The sequence below is a fragment of the Typha angustifolia genome, chromosome 15 (assembly GCF_048772165.1).
Source record: "Typha angustifolia cultivar Huaian chromosome 15, ASM4877216v1, whole genome shotgun sequence".
Classification (NCBI taxonomy): domain Eukaryota; kingdom Viridiplantae; phylum Streptophyta; class Magnoliopsida; order Poales; family Typhaceae; genus Typha; species Typha angustifolia.
This window is the reverse complement of record NC_133253.1, coordinates 17,959,606-17,975,801: the sequence shown is the minus strand read 5'-3', so window position 1 is coordinate 17,975,801 and position 16,196 is coordinate 17,959,606. Positions and strand designations below refer to the sequence as shown.

Sequence of the window (16,196 nt, the reverse complement as noted above, 5' to 3'; positions counted from 1 at the left end):
AAAGAGAATTGACTATATCTCTTTCTCTTCCAAAGAACGGGTTCAGATCCAACGGTCCAAATTCTCGGCGACCACGTTCTTCTTAAATCCCACCGCTCTAGTCGTATCCGTTGAAAAATTTGGCAGCCGGCCAGATCTTCAATCTGATTGTATGCAATCTAGATTGCAGTAAATTTCTACGCTTGAGAAATTTGGGAGCTTCAGTATTTCAGTTGGGATTTTAGTCGGTTGAAATTCTTCGCCTTATCTTTCTGATCGCGAAATACCCTAATCGTACTAGATTCCTGCAATCGGATTCGTAGCCGATCCTCTCAGTCCATAGCGTTCTCGCTCCTCGGTGAATCTTTTCTTCTCCTCTAACCTCTTCTCCTCTCACCGTTCCCTCTCGAGCTCAGAACCCAAAGCTAGAGAGAAGAGAGAGAGATAAAAGGAGGAGGGGGTGTTCCGATCCGATCTCTAATGGCGTCGCGCGAGGATCTCGTCTACACTGCCAAGCTCGCCGAGCAAGCCGAGCGCTACGATGGTAAACCTTCCTTCCCTCTCGGATCCCCGCTTCTGCGAACCCTAGGTTCCCCCTTCTTAGATTTAGGGTTTTATCTTTGCCTCTTTCTATAGAAATGGTGGAAGCAATGAAGAAGGTGGCGAACCTAGACATTGAACTCACTGTGGAGGAGAGGAACCTCCTCTCTGTTGGGTACAAAAACGTGATCGGATCCCGTAGGGCTTCGTGGCGGATCCTCTCCTCGATCGAGCAGAAGGAGGAGGCGAAGGGAAACGAGCAGCACGTGAGGAGGATTAAGGAGTACAGGGAGAAGGTGGAGTTGGAGCTCTCCAAGATCTGCGTCGATATCATGGTCGTGATTGATGAGCATCTTATCCCCTCGGCGTCAGCGGCCGAGTCCTCTGTATTCTACTACAAAATGTGAGCTAGAGCTAGATCCGACTTCGTTTGTGGTGGATCTTTTGGGGGTTTAAGGTGTTGAGTTGAGTATTCTGATTTTTTGTTGCAGGAAAGGAGATTATTATCGCTATCTGGCCGAGTTCAAGACTGGGAGCGAGAGGAAGGAGGTTGCAGATAAGTCTCTTAAGGCGTATGAGGTATATTGTCTATAGCTCTTTTCAAGATCTGTTTCTAGTTGAGTTGATCTGATCTTTCTGCAATTGGAGCTTCTTTGACTTCTTTGACTTTCTTTACTCAAATGTACAGTATCAATTTCTCAAATCTTGTTGATCTATATGGTACTTAACTTTTGTCATTTTGAAATCACTGTTTCAGTTTGTGCAATATATTCTACCTGGTAAGTATATTCCCTTGTCGTTTCATTGTTTCTCCTTTTACTGTATAAGCATGTCAAAGTGGGTTTAATGCTCTAACGCCTTTCAAGGTATACCAATCGCAAGTTTATTTTGGCGTTTCAGTTTTCTTTTTTGTTGCATTTGATAATCTATTTGCAGGCTTCTTTAGAACAACATTGAATCCAGGCATGATTATGTAAGTGCTTGATTACTAGGAATGCATGCAAGTGTAGTAAAAGGTGCCTTAGGTTTTCATGGTGAACTATGCACAAGAGTTTTAGCACTAAATCTCTTCACTATGCAAAGCTCCTCAATCTTCTTTCCAGAAGTAAATATTTTGCCATAGTGGTACATGAAGAAATTCTTCTTTAGCATCTGTACCTGCTGTCAATTTGTTTATATTTTGACATTAATCTCTAAATGCTTTCCATCATAATCTAGGCCCATCTTGGAGGGGATAGATTTAACAACATATGGAGATTGAACTGCTAGGTCAAAAAAAAAAAAAAAAAAATCAAATAGTTCTTTTTCCTACAGAGGATAGAAAGGTAAGAAGGGTTTTATAATTTCTATATGTCCATTCGATGTCATCCTTAATTCCAGGATGAAACAACCTATGAGAACCCATTTATCTAGTGCCTTTAGTACTAAAATGTGGTGGATCCATTTCCGATGCAAGGGGATATCCCTCCTTTTTGACCTGGCCATATGTTTTTTGGGCATAACAGATATGACAGTTTCAACACCTAATAATGTCTCTTTACAGGTTACCTGATGCCTCTTGCTTGCCAAGGCAAATCATTGGACTTGATATAACAAGTTAATTCATCTTTGGCACTTAAATGTAAAGTGATTGTAGAAGAAGCATTCAAACTAAATTCCAAGTACAGCGGGTCTCACAAAAGCACTCATAAAATAGATGACCAAATTGGACTTACATACCTGCACTTTTGTTCTCTTCCATGCACTCTTGGATGTGATTATGATACCATTTACATAGTAGTAGTCCTTTTTGTCAAACACTACACTTAGATCCTTGATAGGATCTGAGATCAAGATACATGCCTATCTTTTTCATGAATTTGAGAGCAGTTCTTATCAAGAGTGAGTTGTTGCTTCGCATGTGAATTTTTGTTTGTCATATTACAATACAGTTGTTGTAGAAATGGAGTACACAAACGCCACAGCCTATATTAAAATAGTTTATTAAAAACGTATTGGTGGCTCTCTGGTTATGTATCACGTTGAACTACAATACTCTTATTTTTCTTCCATATTATCATCATGCTTAACCAGTAAGGGTGTCAGGATATAGTGAGTTAATGGGTGATTTGTGAGATGGGTCAATAAAAGATCTGAAGTAACAAAAAGCACTATAATGGTGTTGATTTTCCTGGGTGACAGAAGAATCCTAAATGAATTGCTAGATGCTTAAGTTAGATTGCACAATTAGTAACTCATGGGACTATAGAAAGTGTAGTTTATCCTGAAATGTCTGATTTCTTTTGTAATACATCATAAATTGGTTTGCTCGGTTCCACTTATTATTGTAAAACCTGTCTGAGATAACTGTGGTGCTGTTGGCAATCCTTAACGTATCTATCATATTTATTCTGTTTAATCTTCCAGTTATCTATCTCTTAGATGTTGGTTGTCAGTCACTTTCATTCCTTCCAGAAGTATGAAAATCTCGTATTTCTATTGATGCTTTTTTTTTATTGGATGTAGAATATTGCTCGGTGATGCTTTAGATAATAGCTATTGCACTTTAGAAAGTAATTTCTACAATTCTTCTTCTGAATGTGTCTAGCCTGCTGACAGGCTGCTTCCAGCACGGCGGAGACAGATCTTGCTCCCACACACCCAATTAGGTTGGGTTTGGCTTTAAATTTCTCCGTCTTCTTCTATGAGATCATGAATTCGCCTGAAAGGTACTGGTGATCTTCTAAATGCGTTTTAGCCTAATCTTACACCAGGATGACACTGATTTGACTAGTTGACTTTATATTAGGGCGTGCCACCTTGCAAAGAAAGCTTTTGATGAAGCTATTTCTGATCTTGATACCCTAAATGAAGAATCTTACAAAGATAGCACATTGATCATGCAACTTTTGAGGGATAATCTCACCTTGTGGACCTCCGACATCCCTGAGGATGGAGGTAATAACTTTTCTTACGTGGGATTGGTTGTTCATGCAGGTTCATATATTGTTGATTGGTGACACATTTATAGCTTTCTCATTTGTTATAGACTAATATTATTCTTTACATGTCTTTCAGGACATCTTTAGACATTTAAATTGTGCAGATTTCTTTCCTGACTAATGATAGGCAAACAACATATATTAATTTGAATTTTAACTATTCTATCCTTTTGATCTGAGGTTGAGTATAAATAATTTCTTCAGCTCTCTACTGCCTCAATTAACTCTGCTCCTTCTAGGAAGAATTTTTTTGGAGGTTGTAGTTGTGCTCTCGATCCATTTATAACCCTGCTCAAACCCTGCTCATGTATCCTCCACTATTACTTTTTCTTTCTAAGCTACAAAGGTGCTCATTAGTGTATAAATAATTTGGGATAAGGGACCATTTTGCGTTCTCTGTTTCCTCATATAACGTATTATGTATATGGAGAATAAAAGCACAAAATGGACTTTTAACTACAATTGGAAAATGAAACAGTCTTTGATTTAGGTATTGTTGGTTTGTCTACATGGTCATCTTCCCGATATATTTGATATTGGCATTCAATTGCTAGCTTGATTCTTTCCTCTCCTTTCAACTTTGGCTTCTTGATTGCTCAGATCATTTCATTCCGAGAAGAAGAATTTTATTTTGTTTCCAGATGATGAGGACTGCTGAAAGCAAGAAAATATTTCAGTGATTCAATGATTTTGCACTTTTTGACTGCTAGATAAAGACTCTAGGTTCTTGTTATTGCACATTCTTTTTGGGTTCATGGCCAAGCAGGTATTTTCATTTCAAAGAACTTATATCCAAATGCCATTCTTTATTGCGGTACAAAATTATCTACTTTCCAATGCTCTCTTTCTGGGAAATGTTGAGATCTGTGTTAAAAGAATTCATGGGATGGATGTCCTTGTTTAGCTTTTGAGTGGCTGCATTGAAGTATCCTGAGATAGTTATTCATTATATATGTGCATTTTTCTTAGTATGCCTAAACAATGCCAATCTAATAAATACTTCCACGAATGGAACAATTCTTGTTCCTGCTGCTACTAGCAGAAAGTATTATAAAGATTTAACTTCATTTTTTCCTCTTTTTTGGGTATTTTCACTCAATACGGGTATCCATGTGGATGTTTACTTTAATCGTGAATTCAATTGAAGGTACTTATGTGTTTAGGCTGAAGCTTCCAATTTTTTAATTGTTAAACTGATGTCTTGTCCCTTTTTATCATTGCAGAAGATATTCGGGAGAGCGCAGGAAAGACTGTTGCAGGTGAAGATGCGGAGGTGACTTCCCATCCTTGGTTCTTCCAATTTCACGTTTTCTGTTAAATCTATCATATGCTTGTCTTGCCATCCCCTTGTATACAACTCTTCCTGATTTGTCCTTCTTTGTCTGCAGTGATGCAAGGCAGCTTTGGTCCCTACATTTGAAGGCTTGTGATGCTGCAAATATTCCTCTTGGATTTCTATCTTTCTGTTGCTACAATCATTTAGGCGTTTATGTTAATGCCTACTAGCGGATTTCAGATCAAAATATTGGACTCAAGTACCATGTAGGGATTGGTTAATACATCATCTGCTGCATTTGCATCTGATCCCATTGCCTTGCCTTCTACTTATGGTCTGAGATGTGATATTTGTTGTGATAGCGTGGAGCTTTTGACAAGTGACTGTTAGTTGAGATGTTTGATCGCATTTCCCAGCCTTTTCCTTCTTTCCTTTCTGTGCCTCTGGTTTTTCTATTCTGATTAGGCCAATATTTTGTCCTGTTGGCTTTTCCTTTTCTTCAAAGAGAAATAATGGGTATTAATTAAGAAGGAAAATTGGGCGGGTGCTTAATGGCCTCGAGGTGGCTTTGCAGATGAACTCTCCAATAATCATGCGTTACCAAGGGGTTTTGTTTTTTCACTAGGTGGAAAATAATCTTGGGTTACATAACAATATGTAGGATTTCCTACTCGGACATGCGTGCACTATTTTCCTTTTACCTCCGTTGTGGGGATTTTTTTTTCTTTTTCTATTTTTGAGATGGAACATATCGTAGGAAATCTTAAACACATTCCGGTACAGTGAGGATATGCGGAATGAACACTACTTAAGAAATTATTCCAAAGTCCTACACGCCTTTTAAATCAGTTTAGGTTAATACAGTGTTTGATCGAAGAGAAGGGTTGAAATAATAGTTATTTAGGAAGATATATATATTTATAAATATAAAATTCTAGATAGAAGAGGAGAATAGTGAGAAGAATGAATGTTACTAAACTGATTTTAAAAATAAATTATTATTTAGATACTACATCAGTATAATCTCCATTATATTAAATTAACTTTATGCTTATTCTACGTTCGAAGTTTAAAAAATTGGCACATCTAACCAATTTAAAGGCTTATTCTACAATTCAAAGGCCGCCTAGGCTAAAATACATTCTAATTCATCCTCAACCTTACTGTTAAGCAAATATGATTCCCTATATCTGTCCAACCAATCCAAAGGTAAGATTGTTGAAGTAGAGGTATGACTAAAACTAACCATCTCGATGTGATTAAACGAACCACTAATCCCGCTCCTCCCGCCAAAATACTCTTCCTTCTCGCAGCATTTGACCACCCTTAGCCATCCCGCCTCCGATCCCGAGATCCTGACGACGATGGCGCTCCCCTCCACCTTCCAAGAGAGGCTTCAACGAATGGAAGAGGCGAGAACCCAAAGGCTTTCCCTTCTCCACTCTCTCTCTCTCTCTCTCTCTCGATCTAAACCTTCGATTTACTTGCACCTTATTCCGCCTTTGCCTCCGCCTTAGGCCGAGAAGGATCTCCAGCCCAGGGAATCGCATCTCCTCTTCTCTAAACTCTCAAATCTCCTCCGCGTGGAGCAGCGCTGCCTCCTCCTCGAGCGGCGGCACGGCGATCAAGCTCGGCTTCCATATCCTCGACAAGAAGTCGGAGATCGACGCTCCCGATGCCAGCTACCGTGCCGCTGCTCAAGAATTGAGGTGGGATATCTCACGCAATCTCCAAAATTGGTTTCTGAAGTAAGATTCCTCTCTCTCTCTCTCTCGACGATCTTAACTGTTTGGTTGCAATTAGTTTATCTACTCGAATAATATATAATATGCTGATAGATTAATGAAATGGATAGAATCTAGCCATACTGTTCATCTTTTGTGATCAATAAATACGAGCCTTTGTAGTACTTTAGAACCAACCCTCTTCTTGTCTGTGCGATTCTAATCTACACCACTTGTTCGAATTTCTTGCAGCTCAAATCAACACTGAGATCGCTGGGGCGGAGGCAAGAAAGGCTTTAACCTTTTAGCTCCCGTTCCCTCGTAGAATAATATTACTTCTAGAGAAAAGTAGTCTAAGTTTTTATAAAAAAGAAGCTGATATCAATATAAGTAATTACATTATTTAGCTGAACACGGTATAATAATTATTTTTAATATAATATAAAATTAATATTAAAATTATAAAGAATAGTAAATTTGTATTAAAAATAAGTGACATTTTAAATTAAATAACAAAAATACCCTTAATTGAGTGTAGAATAGTAGTAATAATTAGATGTTGTCTAATTTAAGGACAAAATAATAATTTTGAATTATTATTAAATTATTTAAAAAAAATTATATATAATAAAATGAGAAAAAATAATGAAATTAATATGTCATAAGAAGCTAAGTTATTGTTTAATTCTTATAACATAATAATGAGGTTAGTTTCAAAAAATATATATATATTTATATTCTACAAGTGAATTAGGCTTAACTCAAAAAAGTTCGACAATCCATCTTCTGAGTTAAATTGTGATATCATTTTCTCGTTGTCATTATTATTTTCTTCCGACCAATTTACTTTTTTTTCTCAGGATTACGTTTCAGTGGGCCCATTTGCACTTAAAAGATTAAGTATTGGGAATAATATAATTAAGTTCTTAAAAATTGAGTACGCATGATTTACATAAATTGAGGTGGAGAGTCGCCAGGTTAAGGTCAGGCACGGCCCCGGCCCGCACTGAACGTATAAACTAATTTTGGACCACATTTATTCTGGACCTCTCGAAGGCGAACTCTCGATCTCTCTCAATAGGGTAACCCAATTATTTCCAAGTACCAGTTAAAGTCTTAGGTTTACTTCACAATCTCAAGTAGATATTTATGTAGAAGAAGATATGTCAACATGAGCCATGTCAATCCTCATCATCAACAAGACACAAGCAGCCAAGCCATGCCATGCCATGCCAAGTAAGGGAGAAATAGCGAATCCTGATTTGCCACTTTGGATTCTGGGAGGAGGAAGTATACTTCTATACGCAAGCAAAGTCCACTCCTTCCCCAGACGATATACATTACTATATTAATTTAATTCCAGTGGCTATCTCGGGAACTATATTTAGCAACGGCCAGGATCGAAGAATGACGTCATAATTCCATTATTACCGTATTTACGATATATTGTTGAGAGTACCATGGCCCCATATAGCACACGTGATTGGGTTGTCACGTCTAATGGAACACCCCCCTCCAAAAAAAGAAGAAAAAAATATATCTAATTTCCTCTTTTCTAATGAGTATAGAGTATAAGTCCAAGGAATAAGTAGTATAAAACTTATCAACGTTTTTAATCAGAGTTATTTTTAGAGAAGCCCTTGACGGACGCAAGGAATCAAACAAGTAACAACAGAGATAAAGATAGAGAGGTGAAAGACAAAAGCGTGACACCACCGGCACTAATTAAAAGCATGCAGCTGCATCTATTGAGACAACTTTGTTAGGCTAACCGTTTACTGCCCATCAACTACCCAAGCATTCGTGCTGCACTTACTTAAATGATCTTATTTTTATTTAAATAAATATATAATTTATGGAATAAATATGATCATATTTTTTAAAAAAAATTTAAATGCACAGATATAATTAACTTTGATGAAGAACTAAATAGATATAATTTAGTTAAGAAGTATAGGATAAGGAAGGGTAAAATAATTTTGGTCCAAATTATGGAGAATAAAATATAATTAGCCGGTGAAAAATATCTGCCTATTGAACATTTTTGAAAATGAGATGAGTTATTGACTCAAAAATTGAAATTTGGCACCGATTCTTGGGTAGTTGATGGAATGTTAGCCATCATCATCTAACTCTGTTATATCCGCATTTTTCCATGAAGAGCGAGAAAGAGGGGGAGAGCTCGGGGTGGGTGCAGCGTGGTATCTCTCCTCACCCTGTTCTGATACCAGAGATAGTTCTTTATTAAGTCTCTCTCTCTCTCTCTCTCTCTCTCTCTCAAATTTTCTTCGTCTCGTCTTCTCCAATCATTCTTCGATCTTTCTCGTGCTTCCCAGGTCGTACGAAACGATCCTCCGTCCGGCCTGAGCAACTCCGAGGTACACTCTTTTTCCTCTATCCTCTCCTCTTCTTTCTCTCTCTCTCTCTCTCTCTCTCTCTCTCTCTCTCTCTCGAGATCAGAGGTACATAATAGAGAATAGAAGCAAGAGGAGAGAGGGGGAGAGAGCTTAGGGTTGCTTCAATCTCGATTTTGCCGCCTCTTGATTTCGATGGCGGAGGAGACGATTCGGGCATGTTGATGTGGCTGCGATTTCCACCTCCTTGTTGCAGATTTGGAAGCTAGAGGGCGAGGGGAGATGACCTGGGTGAGGAATTAGATCGGTTCTAGGTGTGGAGATGAATTTTGGAGGATTTGAGGAGTGAGTGAGAAGAAAGGGAGGCCCTTTCTGGTTGGATTTGAAAGTAAGTATTTGATGGGGAATAAGATAGGTAGGAGGAGACAGGTGGTGGATGAGAAGTATACGAGGCCGCAGGGTTTGTATCAGCACCGCGACATTGATCACAAGAAGCTGAGGAAGCTCATTCTTGACTCCAAGCTGGCTCCTTGCTACCTGGGAGAGGAGGATTCTGCTCTGGATCTCGAGGAGTGCCCTATCTGCTTTCTGGTATGGGCCCTCTTTTCCATTAACTGATACTGTTGCCTTCAGCTTGCGATTTCTAAATTGTGATTGTTATACCTTATGGAAGTAGGATTGATGTGCTTTTGACTGAGTTTTCCAATCAGTAAGACAGTAAATTTATACTTTAATTTAAATTTTCTACTTGGTGGTGATATGTGGTGTTGTGTCTGATGTCTCTAGCATTACCCCAGTCTTAATCGGTCGAAATGTTGCATGAAAGGCATTTGCACTGGTAAATTACTCTAATCTAATTTTTTTTATGTGAAAAAAGATTGCCTTTATGAGGTTGATTTGGCTAATTTGCCTTGGCTTACTTAAATTGGATGCCTCTTGCAGAGTGTTTTCTTCAGATGAAACCACCGCATTCAACTCGCCCTACACAGTATCCTTTCTTTTCTCGTTGTTTTTAATTTTTGTTATCAGAGATTGGCTGATGGCAAAGAATGCTACTTAACTTGGAAGATGCCCCTTCTGTAAAACTTCGAACTATGCTGTGGAATATCGCGGTGTGAAAACAAAAGAGGAAAAGGGCAAGGAACAAGTAGTAAGTTTCGTGGGATTGTTGTTGTCTCTTGGGACCATAGTGCTGTTTAATTTGGGGAATGGTGCTTCATATTTAGTTAGAGTTTTCTATTTATGTGCAGGAGGAACAGAGGGTTATAGAAGCACAAATACGGATGCGGCAGCAAGAGCTTCAAGATGAAGTAGAAAGAGTGAAGAAGAGAGAACTTATAAGTTCATCAAGCAGAAAATTGATGCCTGCAGAGGTGGAACATCATGATATATGTAGTACCTCGCATTCAGGTTCTTGTTGCTTCTTGCTTGACTTATATATTTCTAGAGTTGACTCTTTTACTGATTTTCAGTTGGCTGATTTTGTATATTTATTTGACAGTACCATCGTTTAGATGCACAGCCGTAGGGAGTGAGTTTGTTTCATCTCAACCACCATTCTCTGCACCAGCAAGTTCACGGCCTTCATACACAATGCAGAATCGGTGCGTGCCTGTGTGTTGATCAAGTTGTGCAGTTTCATCTTTTGTCATTTATATTCTGTTCCAATGTTAGTAAACCCATATGTGATCATGACAACAGTTACCTTGTAGTAAGGATTGTTCTCTTGATATCACATTCTTTTGTTCTTGTAGGTATATTCAGTTACTTTCACACTATTCTGTTATGCAAGAACAATGATTTTGTTGATGAAAGTATGAAACCATATCTATGCAAGTCCATTCACTTGATTTATACTTTTCTCCTTTTCTTCCTGAGATATGACAATTATATCAATCAAAACATAGTCCTTACCTCTTGGCTTAGAATTCTTCTTATCTAGACACCTGAGGAGTTATCTTTGGTTTGATTGCAACTTGACTTGAAGGCCTATATTTTGCTTGTACTTGCTCCATGTGTAGTCAAATAATAACTAGTCGAGAGGTTAAGAACAAAAGATTTCCAATATCAGAAGTTTACATTTCATTTTCAATTAATATCCTCTTCTTTATAAAAATTTGTAACTCTTACCAGCCAAATAGAAACTCTTCTCTCTGAATTTCAAGATAATACAGAGAAGAAGAAAATTTTCTAATACCTACTCAGCTGCCTGACATCCTTGGTTTCCATCTTGTTGATGTTTGTTAGATATTTTACTAAATACCTCTTTGGGCCTGTGCAGCAGGCTCTTTTGCCTGCAGGATTGTTAGGCCTTCAATTTCACCTCATGCTAAACTGGTTTCTTTCGAGATATCAGTTTTGAAGCATTTTTCAACAGGACTTGCTGCTGGATACATCATAGATTATGATTTTCTGAGGATGTTAATTTGTATAAAGATTTCTCAATATTCTATTGCAATATATCTATTATATCGGGTTCATATATAGATGTACCTAAATATTTATATGAAAAATTGCATCTTAGTAGTCCAGTTTTCACATTTTTCAAGGTAGGAACGCATGTTGACTGTTGATACTAATAGCCATATCCAGCAGCACTTTGTGGGTTGTGGCCTTAGTCATAGTTTTTCTTCTTTGAGTTAATGCAAAATTGTCATTCTTCTTGTCCAGCCATGTGCTGTACTTAGGGGTGAAAACGGGTCAGATTAACTCCGACCCGACTCGGATCGGATTCGGATAAAAAATTTCTATCCGACTCGGATTCGGATATGGATAGAATTTTTGAAAAAAATTCGGATACAGGTCGGATAAATTTTTCGGATTCGAATACGGATATCGGATATCCGTTTACCCACATTTTTTTTAAAATGATTTACAGTTTTTAGTTTGCTTATTTAAATAGTAAATATTAATATTATTACTAATAATATATTATTTATTATTTATAGAGATTAATTTCTCTAATTTTATATATTTGACATACAAAAAAATTATTTGTCGTAAAACTCTTAATAATTTTGTGTTAATTATATTTAAATAAAATATTATAATTATTTTAAATTTAATCAATATCCGTTTAAGATCCGATCCTTTATCCGAAAATTATCCGTATCCATTTAGTTAGGATATGGTTTTAAATTTTGTTATCCGTCTAATATCTGTATCTAAATCCGTATCCGAACTAAAAATACGGATCCGGATATGGGTTGAGCACTATCCGATCCGTATCCGATCCGTTTTCACCCCTAGCTGTACTCTAGTGATCTCATATTGCTGGAAATAGGTTTTAGGTGCTTCTACTCTACAAAGTCTTTAGGTGCTTCTACTCTACAGTTCTGCCCATAGTTGGCATAGGTGCTTTCTGTTCATTACTTTACATGTTCTTTACATGGTTGGAGGGCTTTGCTGTGGGAAATTCTGTTTGGAATCTAAGCACTTCATATTCATTTTGGCAACTGATTAGATCATACTTTCATTTAGCTGTTATAACATATTTATAGTATTTTGTACTGAGAGTATAATGACATTACTGCAAGTAACACACTTTTGTAATGTAATTGTTAGTAGTATGATCAACTCTCTTACAAGATGACAAAACTAAAATCAAAAGGCCTCACTTTCTGTTTTTTCTTTCCCTGATCTATGCCTACAATGAAAAACAATATGCATTCCAATGTCATAACGATCAGTTCATGACCAGGCCTGCTTGCTTCTATGCTTTTCTGGTTACTCTTTACTCTTTGCAACTTAGCCCCAATGTTTCCTTTACCTTTTTGATTTTGATATAATCTTCAGTACCTAATATGTATCTGCCCCTGCACTCTTTTAACTTTCTGCTCAATATATGCTATTTTATTGTTCTGTACTTCTATACCTTATTCACGAGTTCGCAACTTCAGTAATATTAGGAAGTTTTGCATGCATTACATCTTTCCTATCTTCTAATAGCTGCATATCCAATATCTATTGATACTATCAACATGTTGTGAACTAACTGGACTTGAATTTTCATCTCAACATTTTATTGAATGCAGGGATGGGAATTTTGACCTGGATCTGGAGGATATAATGGTTATGGAAGCAATCTGGCTCTCTATACAGGTGATTTGAAGACAATCTGACCTAGTTTTTGAAGTTCTTTTGAGAAGATTTGGTGCTTTTCTTTAGTTTAATGAGGAATTATTGATCGTTGTGTTCTTCTAACCGAACAGATAGCCTGGATATTGTAAATAATATAGGTAGCTATAAATTATTTAGTACTGATGAATCATCACTTATTGATTACATATTGATCATGCTTTTGGCAACTTGGGTCTGATCTTTATTTATAGGCCCGTTGCTGACATGCTTCCTTATCCCTTTTCCATGGATAGGGAAGCATGTCCTTCCATTGAAAGAAACTAATTGTTTGTTGCTGTTTTTAGGGCAACAATCATTTTGTTACCTTAAAGAATGAATGAATAAATGAAACTGAAATATGTGATGTAGCTGATTGAGAACTCAAAGCTTGATTGACACAACTGATTGCGAAGTTTACAATGTAAAGCAGCTTTCATGATGTGGTCGCTGCATTTTTCATCTATGTTTTATTATCTCAAAGTTAAATATCTGATTTGCCGAGCTTACTATATATTGAAATTTTCTTGCCTGCTGTTCTTTCTCTTTTCAGTATCTCTGCAAGTCCTCTGTTGGTAAGAGGTGGTACTTCATTGGGAAATTGCAAACAGTGCATCTTAGTGACAAGCCTAGTCCTGCTATTTTGGCTCAGTTTCAGGAATTTCCATTACTTGATGTTGACTATCTAGGACAACTTCAATTTCACTGCTGCTCTTCCAAATCCTTGTAGCAAACTCTATCCATCTTATATACCTCCCCTTTCTTTTTAAGGGAGTATTTGGGTGAGTTTTGGTACTATTGTACAGTGTGTAATATTTTGGGGGAGAGTGGTTGAATAGTAGGTTAATCCACTTTCCTACCTGTCTCACTCTGCTAAAGTTATTCAATCTCCCAGACTGTGAGAAGGTTCTTTTCTTCCAATTTTCTCTTTTCTCATTGTCTCTCTATTCCCTTCCCACTTTCGATTTTGTAAATAATTATATTTCAGAAGTACCAAAAAAGAAAGAAAAAAGTTACTGGGGAAATCTCCTTTTTTGCAACCAAGCACTTCTTAAGCCAAATCTATTCAGATTAATGAATCCTTTTACCATGAGTTCTCCAATGTTGTTGTGTTTTTTGTCAGTCATCACCTTATAATTCATTTTAGACTTCCACCATACTCATACTAGTATCTGTCATATGATTGACTGATACAGCTGTGCCATAAATCTGGTGTTACCTCCAATATAAATTGTGAAATGCATTTTTGTTTGATTGACTTCTTGCTTCAAATGCCACTGAGAAAGGTGGACAATAATATATTGGAAATAGAAATAATCCTGAATCTATATATAGAAATAGTTCATTATATTTTCCTCCAGATTATTAATGTCATTGTTTTGAAAATATCTCTGAACAGGAACAAGGAACTCTGGGAAATCCAGGTTGTCTTGGCAGTATGTTGCCCGAGCCGTCCAGCTCAGAACGCTACGACTCCAACGTAGAAGTATCTCCTTCTAGTGGGTTTGCTTGTGCAGTTGCAGCTCTAGCTGAGCACCAGCACAGGAATGGGGAATCTCCTGCTATGGCTGGTGGTAGTACTTCAACATACGATATACTCCAAAGATCAGATAACTTACCATCTGGAGATCTGAGCTTGATAGAGAATAATTCTCAAGGGAGCTGGACTAACAGTAGAAGGCGAATGATAAGAGAGGGCGGTGAGTGTTCAAGTGACCAGTGGTCAGAGGTGGCAGAGGCTGGTACCAGTTATGCCAGCTCTGATGTCATGGTAGATCCAGGGGCTTCATCAGCTTTGGTCCCAAGTGTTACCATGGCTCCAGGCCACCTTCTTCCAGAGAGCTTTGAAGAACAGATGATGCTAGCCATGGCTGTTTCTCTAGCAGAGGCTCGAGCCAGGACAGGTGCTCCAGGGTTAACGTGGATGTAGCGATTGATTGTTTGGCTGTAGGATTTTGCACACCTTTAGTTCCCTTAATTTTCTCTTTTTCTTTCCTTTTCTCATTGTTTTACTTTGTGTCTTGTTCCTATAGCTCGTTCTTTCATTGTTGCTTAGTTTTTTCATATACAAATGTAAAAAAAGGGAGGGGAAAAATGAGGGAAAGAATGTAGATGTAACATTTGGATGGATGGAGGAACAGGCTAGTATAGTTCAGATGGTAATAGAATGTGCAATAATTTCTAGTCTTGCTTTGGGGTGCTTTCTTGAGGCAGAATGCAAGAGGATAACTCCAATATAAGTGGTTTATTTGTCAAAAGCTTTTGCATATTCCAGATTGCACTTAAATTTCCCCTGTTGATTCTAAATAGAATTCAAATAGGGCTGCAAGTGTAGGCAGATGTTGTAAAGTGGACTTGTTGAAATGCTATATCTTTTACACTGAACATATTCAAGTAACTTTTGTTCTGCAGAAGTATAATTCTTTATGTTCTCTAGTGCCAGCTAAGAACAGTAGGGTAGATACCAGCAAAGAACAACATTGAGGGGGGCATTACACCAAGAAACCCCCGCGTCTAGCTTCATCTCCGTCCTTTTAACAGGCCCTCACCCATGTTGGTGATCTTTCCCTCTCCTCCTCTAGCTTGAGTGGCTAGGAGAGGGGAGGGCTTTCCTCCCTCTCGGAAAAGGGTTTTCCTCCTCTCTTCTCTTTCTCATCTTCTATCTATTCTCCTTGTTATCTCTTTAGCTTTCTCTTTTCATCCCTTCTTGTCATTGCGTCTTGTCATGTGCTTGATCAATTCGTCGGCTCTTTGATCCTAAGGACCTTCACCCTTTTCATCCTCGACCTCCATTGCCACCTTATGAGCTTTCATAGCCCCGTTGCCACTACCGTCTTCTTGGTTCCAATAGTTGTGCCCATTAACAGCAAGCAAGGCAGCGACGCCCTTGCCGTGCTATTTGCAGTCAATGCATCTATCGTCCTTTTTGCTTCAATTACATAGCCTCTCTCACACAACTTTATTGTACTCTCCACCTCAATTGAGTCGCTATCGATGGTCCTTCCCTTTCCCTGCTAGGGCCAATAAGGGATGAAGGCGATGACGACTTCAATCACATAGCCTCCCTCACACAACTTTATTGTACTCCTCACCTCAATTGAGTCGCTATCGTTGGTCCTTCCTTTTCCTTGCTAGGGCCAACAAGGGATGAAGGCGATGACGGCTTTTTGGTGGTTGTTGGACTATTTTGGTTTATTATTTTATTTTCATTCTGAAAAAACTAAAA

The 16,196-nt window shown here is 37.9% G+C and overlaps 3 protein-coding genes across 5 annotated transcripts; all 3 read left to right on the top strand.

Moving 5' to 3' along the window:
* Positions 1–343: 343 nt before the first annotated feature.
* LOC140777797 (14-3-3-like protein D) lies at positions 344–5,082 on the top strand. The gene is made up of 7 exons (XM_073122147.1): positions 344–523; positions 616–922; positions 1,011–1,098; positions 3,118–3,227; positions 3,308–3,456; positions 4,724–4,773; positions 4,889–5,082. Exons 1-7 carry the CDS (start codon positions 460–462, stop codon positions 4,889–4,891), a joined length of 771 nt encoding a protein of 256 aa, XP_072978248.1. The 5' UTR covers positions 344–459; the 3' UTR covers positions 4,892–5,082.
* An 813-nt stretch (positions 5,083–5,895) lies between these two features.
* Positions 5,896–6,596, top strand: LOC140777021 (uncharacterized). Its single transcript, XM_073120923.1, has 2 exons — positions 5,896–6,216; positions 6,292–6,596. The coding sequence occupies exons 1-2, from the start codon at positions 6,141–6,143 to the stop codon at positions 6,594–6,596; spliced, it is 381 nt and encodes a 126-aa protein (XP_072977024.1). The 5' UTR covers positions 5,896–6,140.
* A 2,041-nt stretch (positions 6,597–8,637) lies between these two features.
* On the top strand, positions 8,638–15,158 carry LOC140777740 (E3 ubiquitin-protein ligase GW2-like). 3 transcript variants are annotated; one of them, XM_073122071.1, is made up of 10 exons: positions 8,649–8,748; positions 8,837–8,878; positions 9,111–9,445; positions 9,641–9,692; positions 9,797–9,842; positions 9,923–10,004; positions 10,105–10,264; positions 10,356–10,458; positions 12,889–12,955; positions 14,370–15,158. In XM_073122071.1, exons 3-10 carry the CDS (start codon positions 9,254–9,256, stop codon positions 14,898–14,900), a joined length of 1,233 nt encoding a protein of 410 aa, XP_072978172.1. In that variant the 5' UTR covers positions 8,649–8,748; positions 8,837–8,878; positions 9,111–9,253; the 3' UTR covers positions 14,901–15,158. The 3 variants fall into 3 exon arrangements, with proteins under 3 accessions (XP_072978170.1, XP_072978172.1, XP_072978171.1); XM_073122069.1 differs by having other exon boundaries at positions 8,638–8,878; XM_073122070.1 differs by having other exon boundaries at positions 8,837–9,445.
* The last annotated feature ends 1,038 nt before the right edge of the window (positions 15,159–16,196 follow it).

Bases quoted from the DNA above. Each gene is read 5' to 3' on its own strand.
- LOC140777797 (XM_073122147.1), top strand. From the start codon at position 460: ATGGCGTCGCGCGAGGATCTCGTCTACACTGCCAAGCTCGCCGAGCAA. The intron at 524-615 runs GTAAACCTTCCT...CTCTTTCTATAG, and splicing joins GCAAGCCGAGCGCTACGATG to AAATGGTGGAAGCAATGAAG. The intron at 923-1,010 runs GTGAGCTAGAGC...TTTTTGTTGCAG, and splicing joins TCTGTATTCTACTACAAAAT to GAAAGGAGATTATTATCGCT.
- LOC140777021 (XM_073120923.1), top strand. From the start codon at position 6,141: ATGGCGCTCCCCTCCACCTTCCAAGAGAGGCTTCAACGAATGGAAGAG. The intron at 6,217-6,291 runs ACTCTCTCTCTC...TGCCTCCGCCTT, and splicing joins CCAAAGGCTTTCCCTTCTCC to AGGCCGAGAAGGATCTCCAG.
- LOC140777740 (XM_073122069.1), top strand. From the start codon at position 9,254: ATGGGGAATAAGATAGGTAGGAGGAGACAGGTGGTGGATGAGAAGTAT. The intron at 9,693-9,796 runs GTAAATTACTCT...TGCCTCTTGCAG, and splicing joins CATGAAAGGCATTTGCACTG to AGTGTTTTCTTCAGATGAAA. The intron at 10,459-12,888 runs GTGCGTGCCTGT...TATTGAATGCAG, and splicing joins TCATACACAATGCAGAATCG to GGATGGGAATTTTGACCTGG.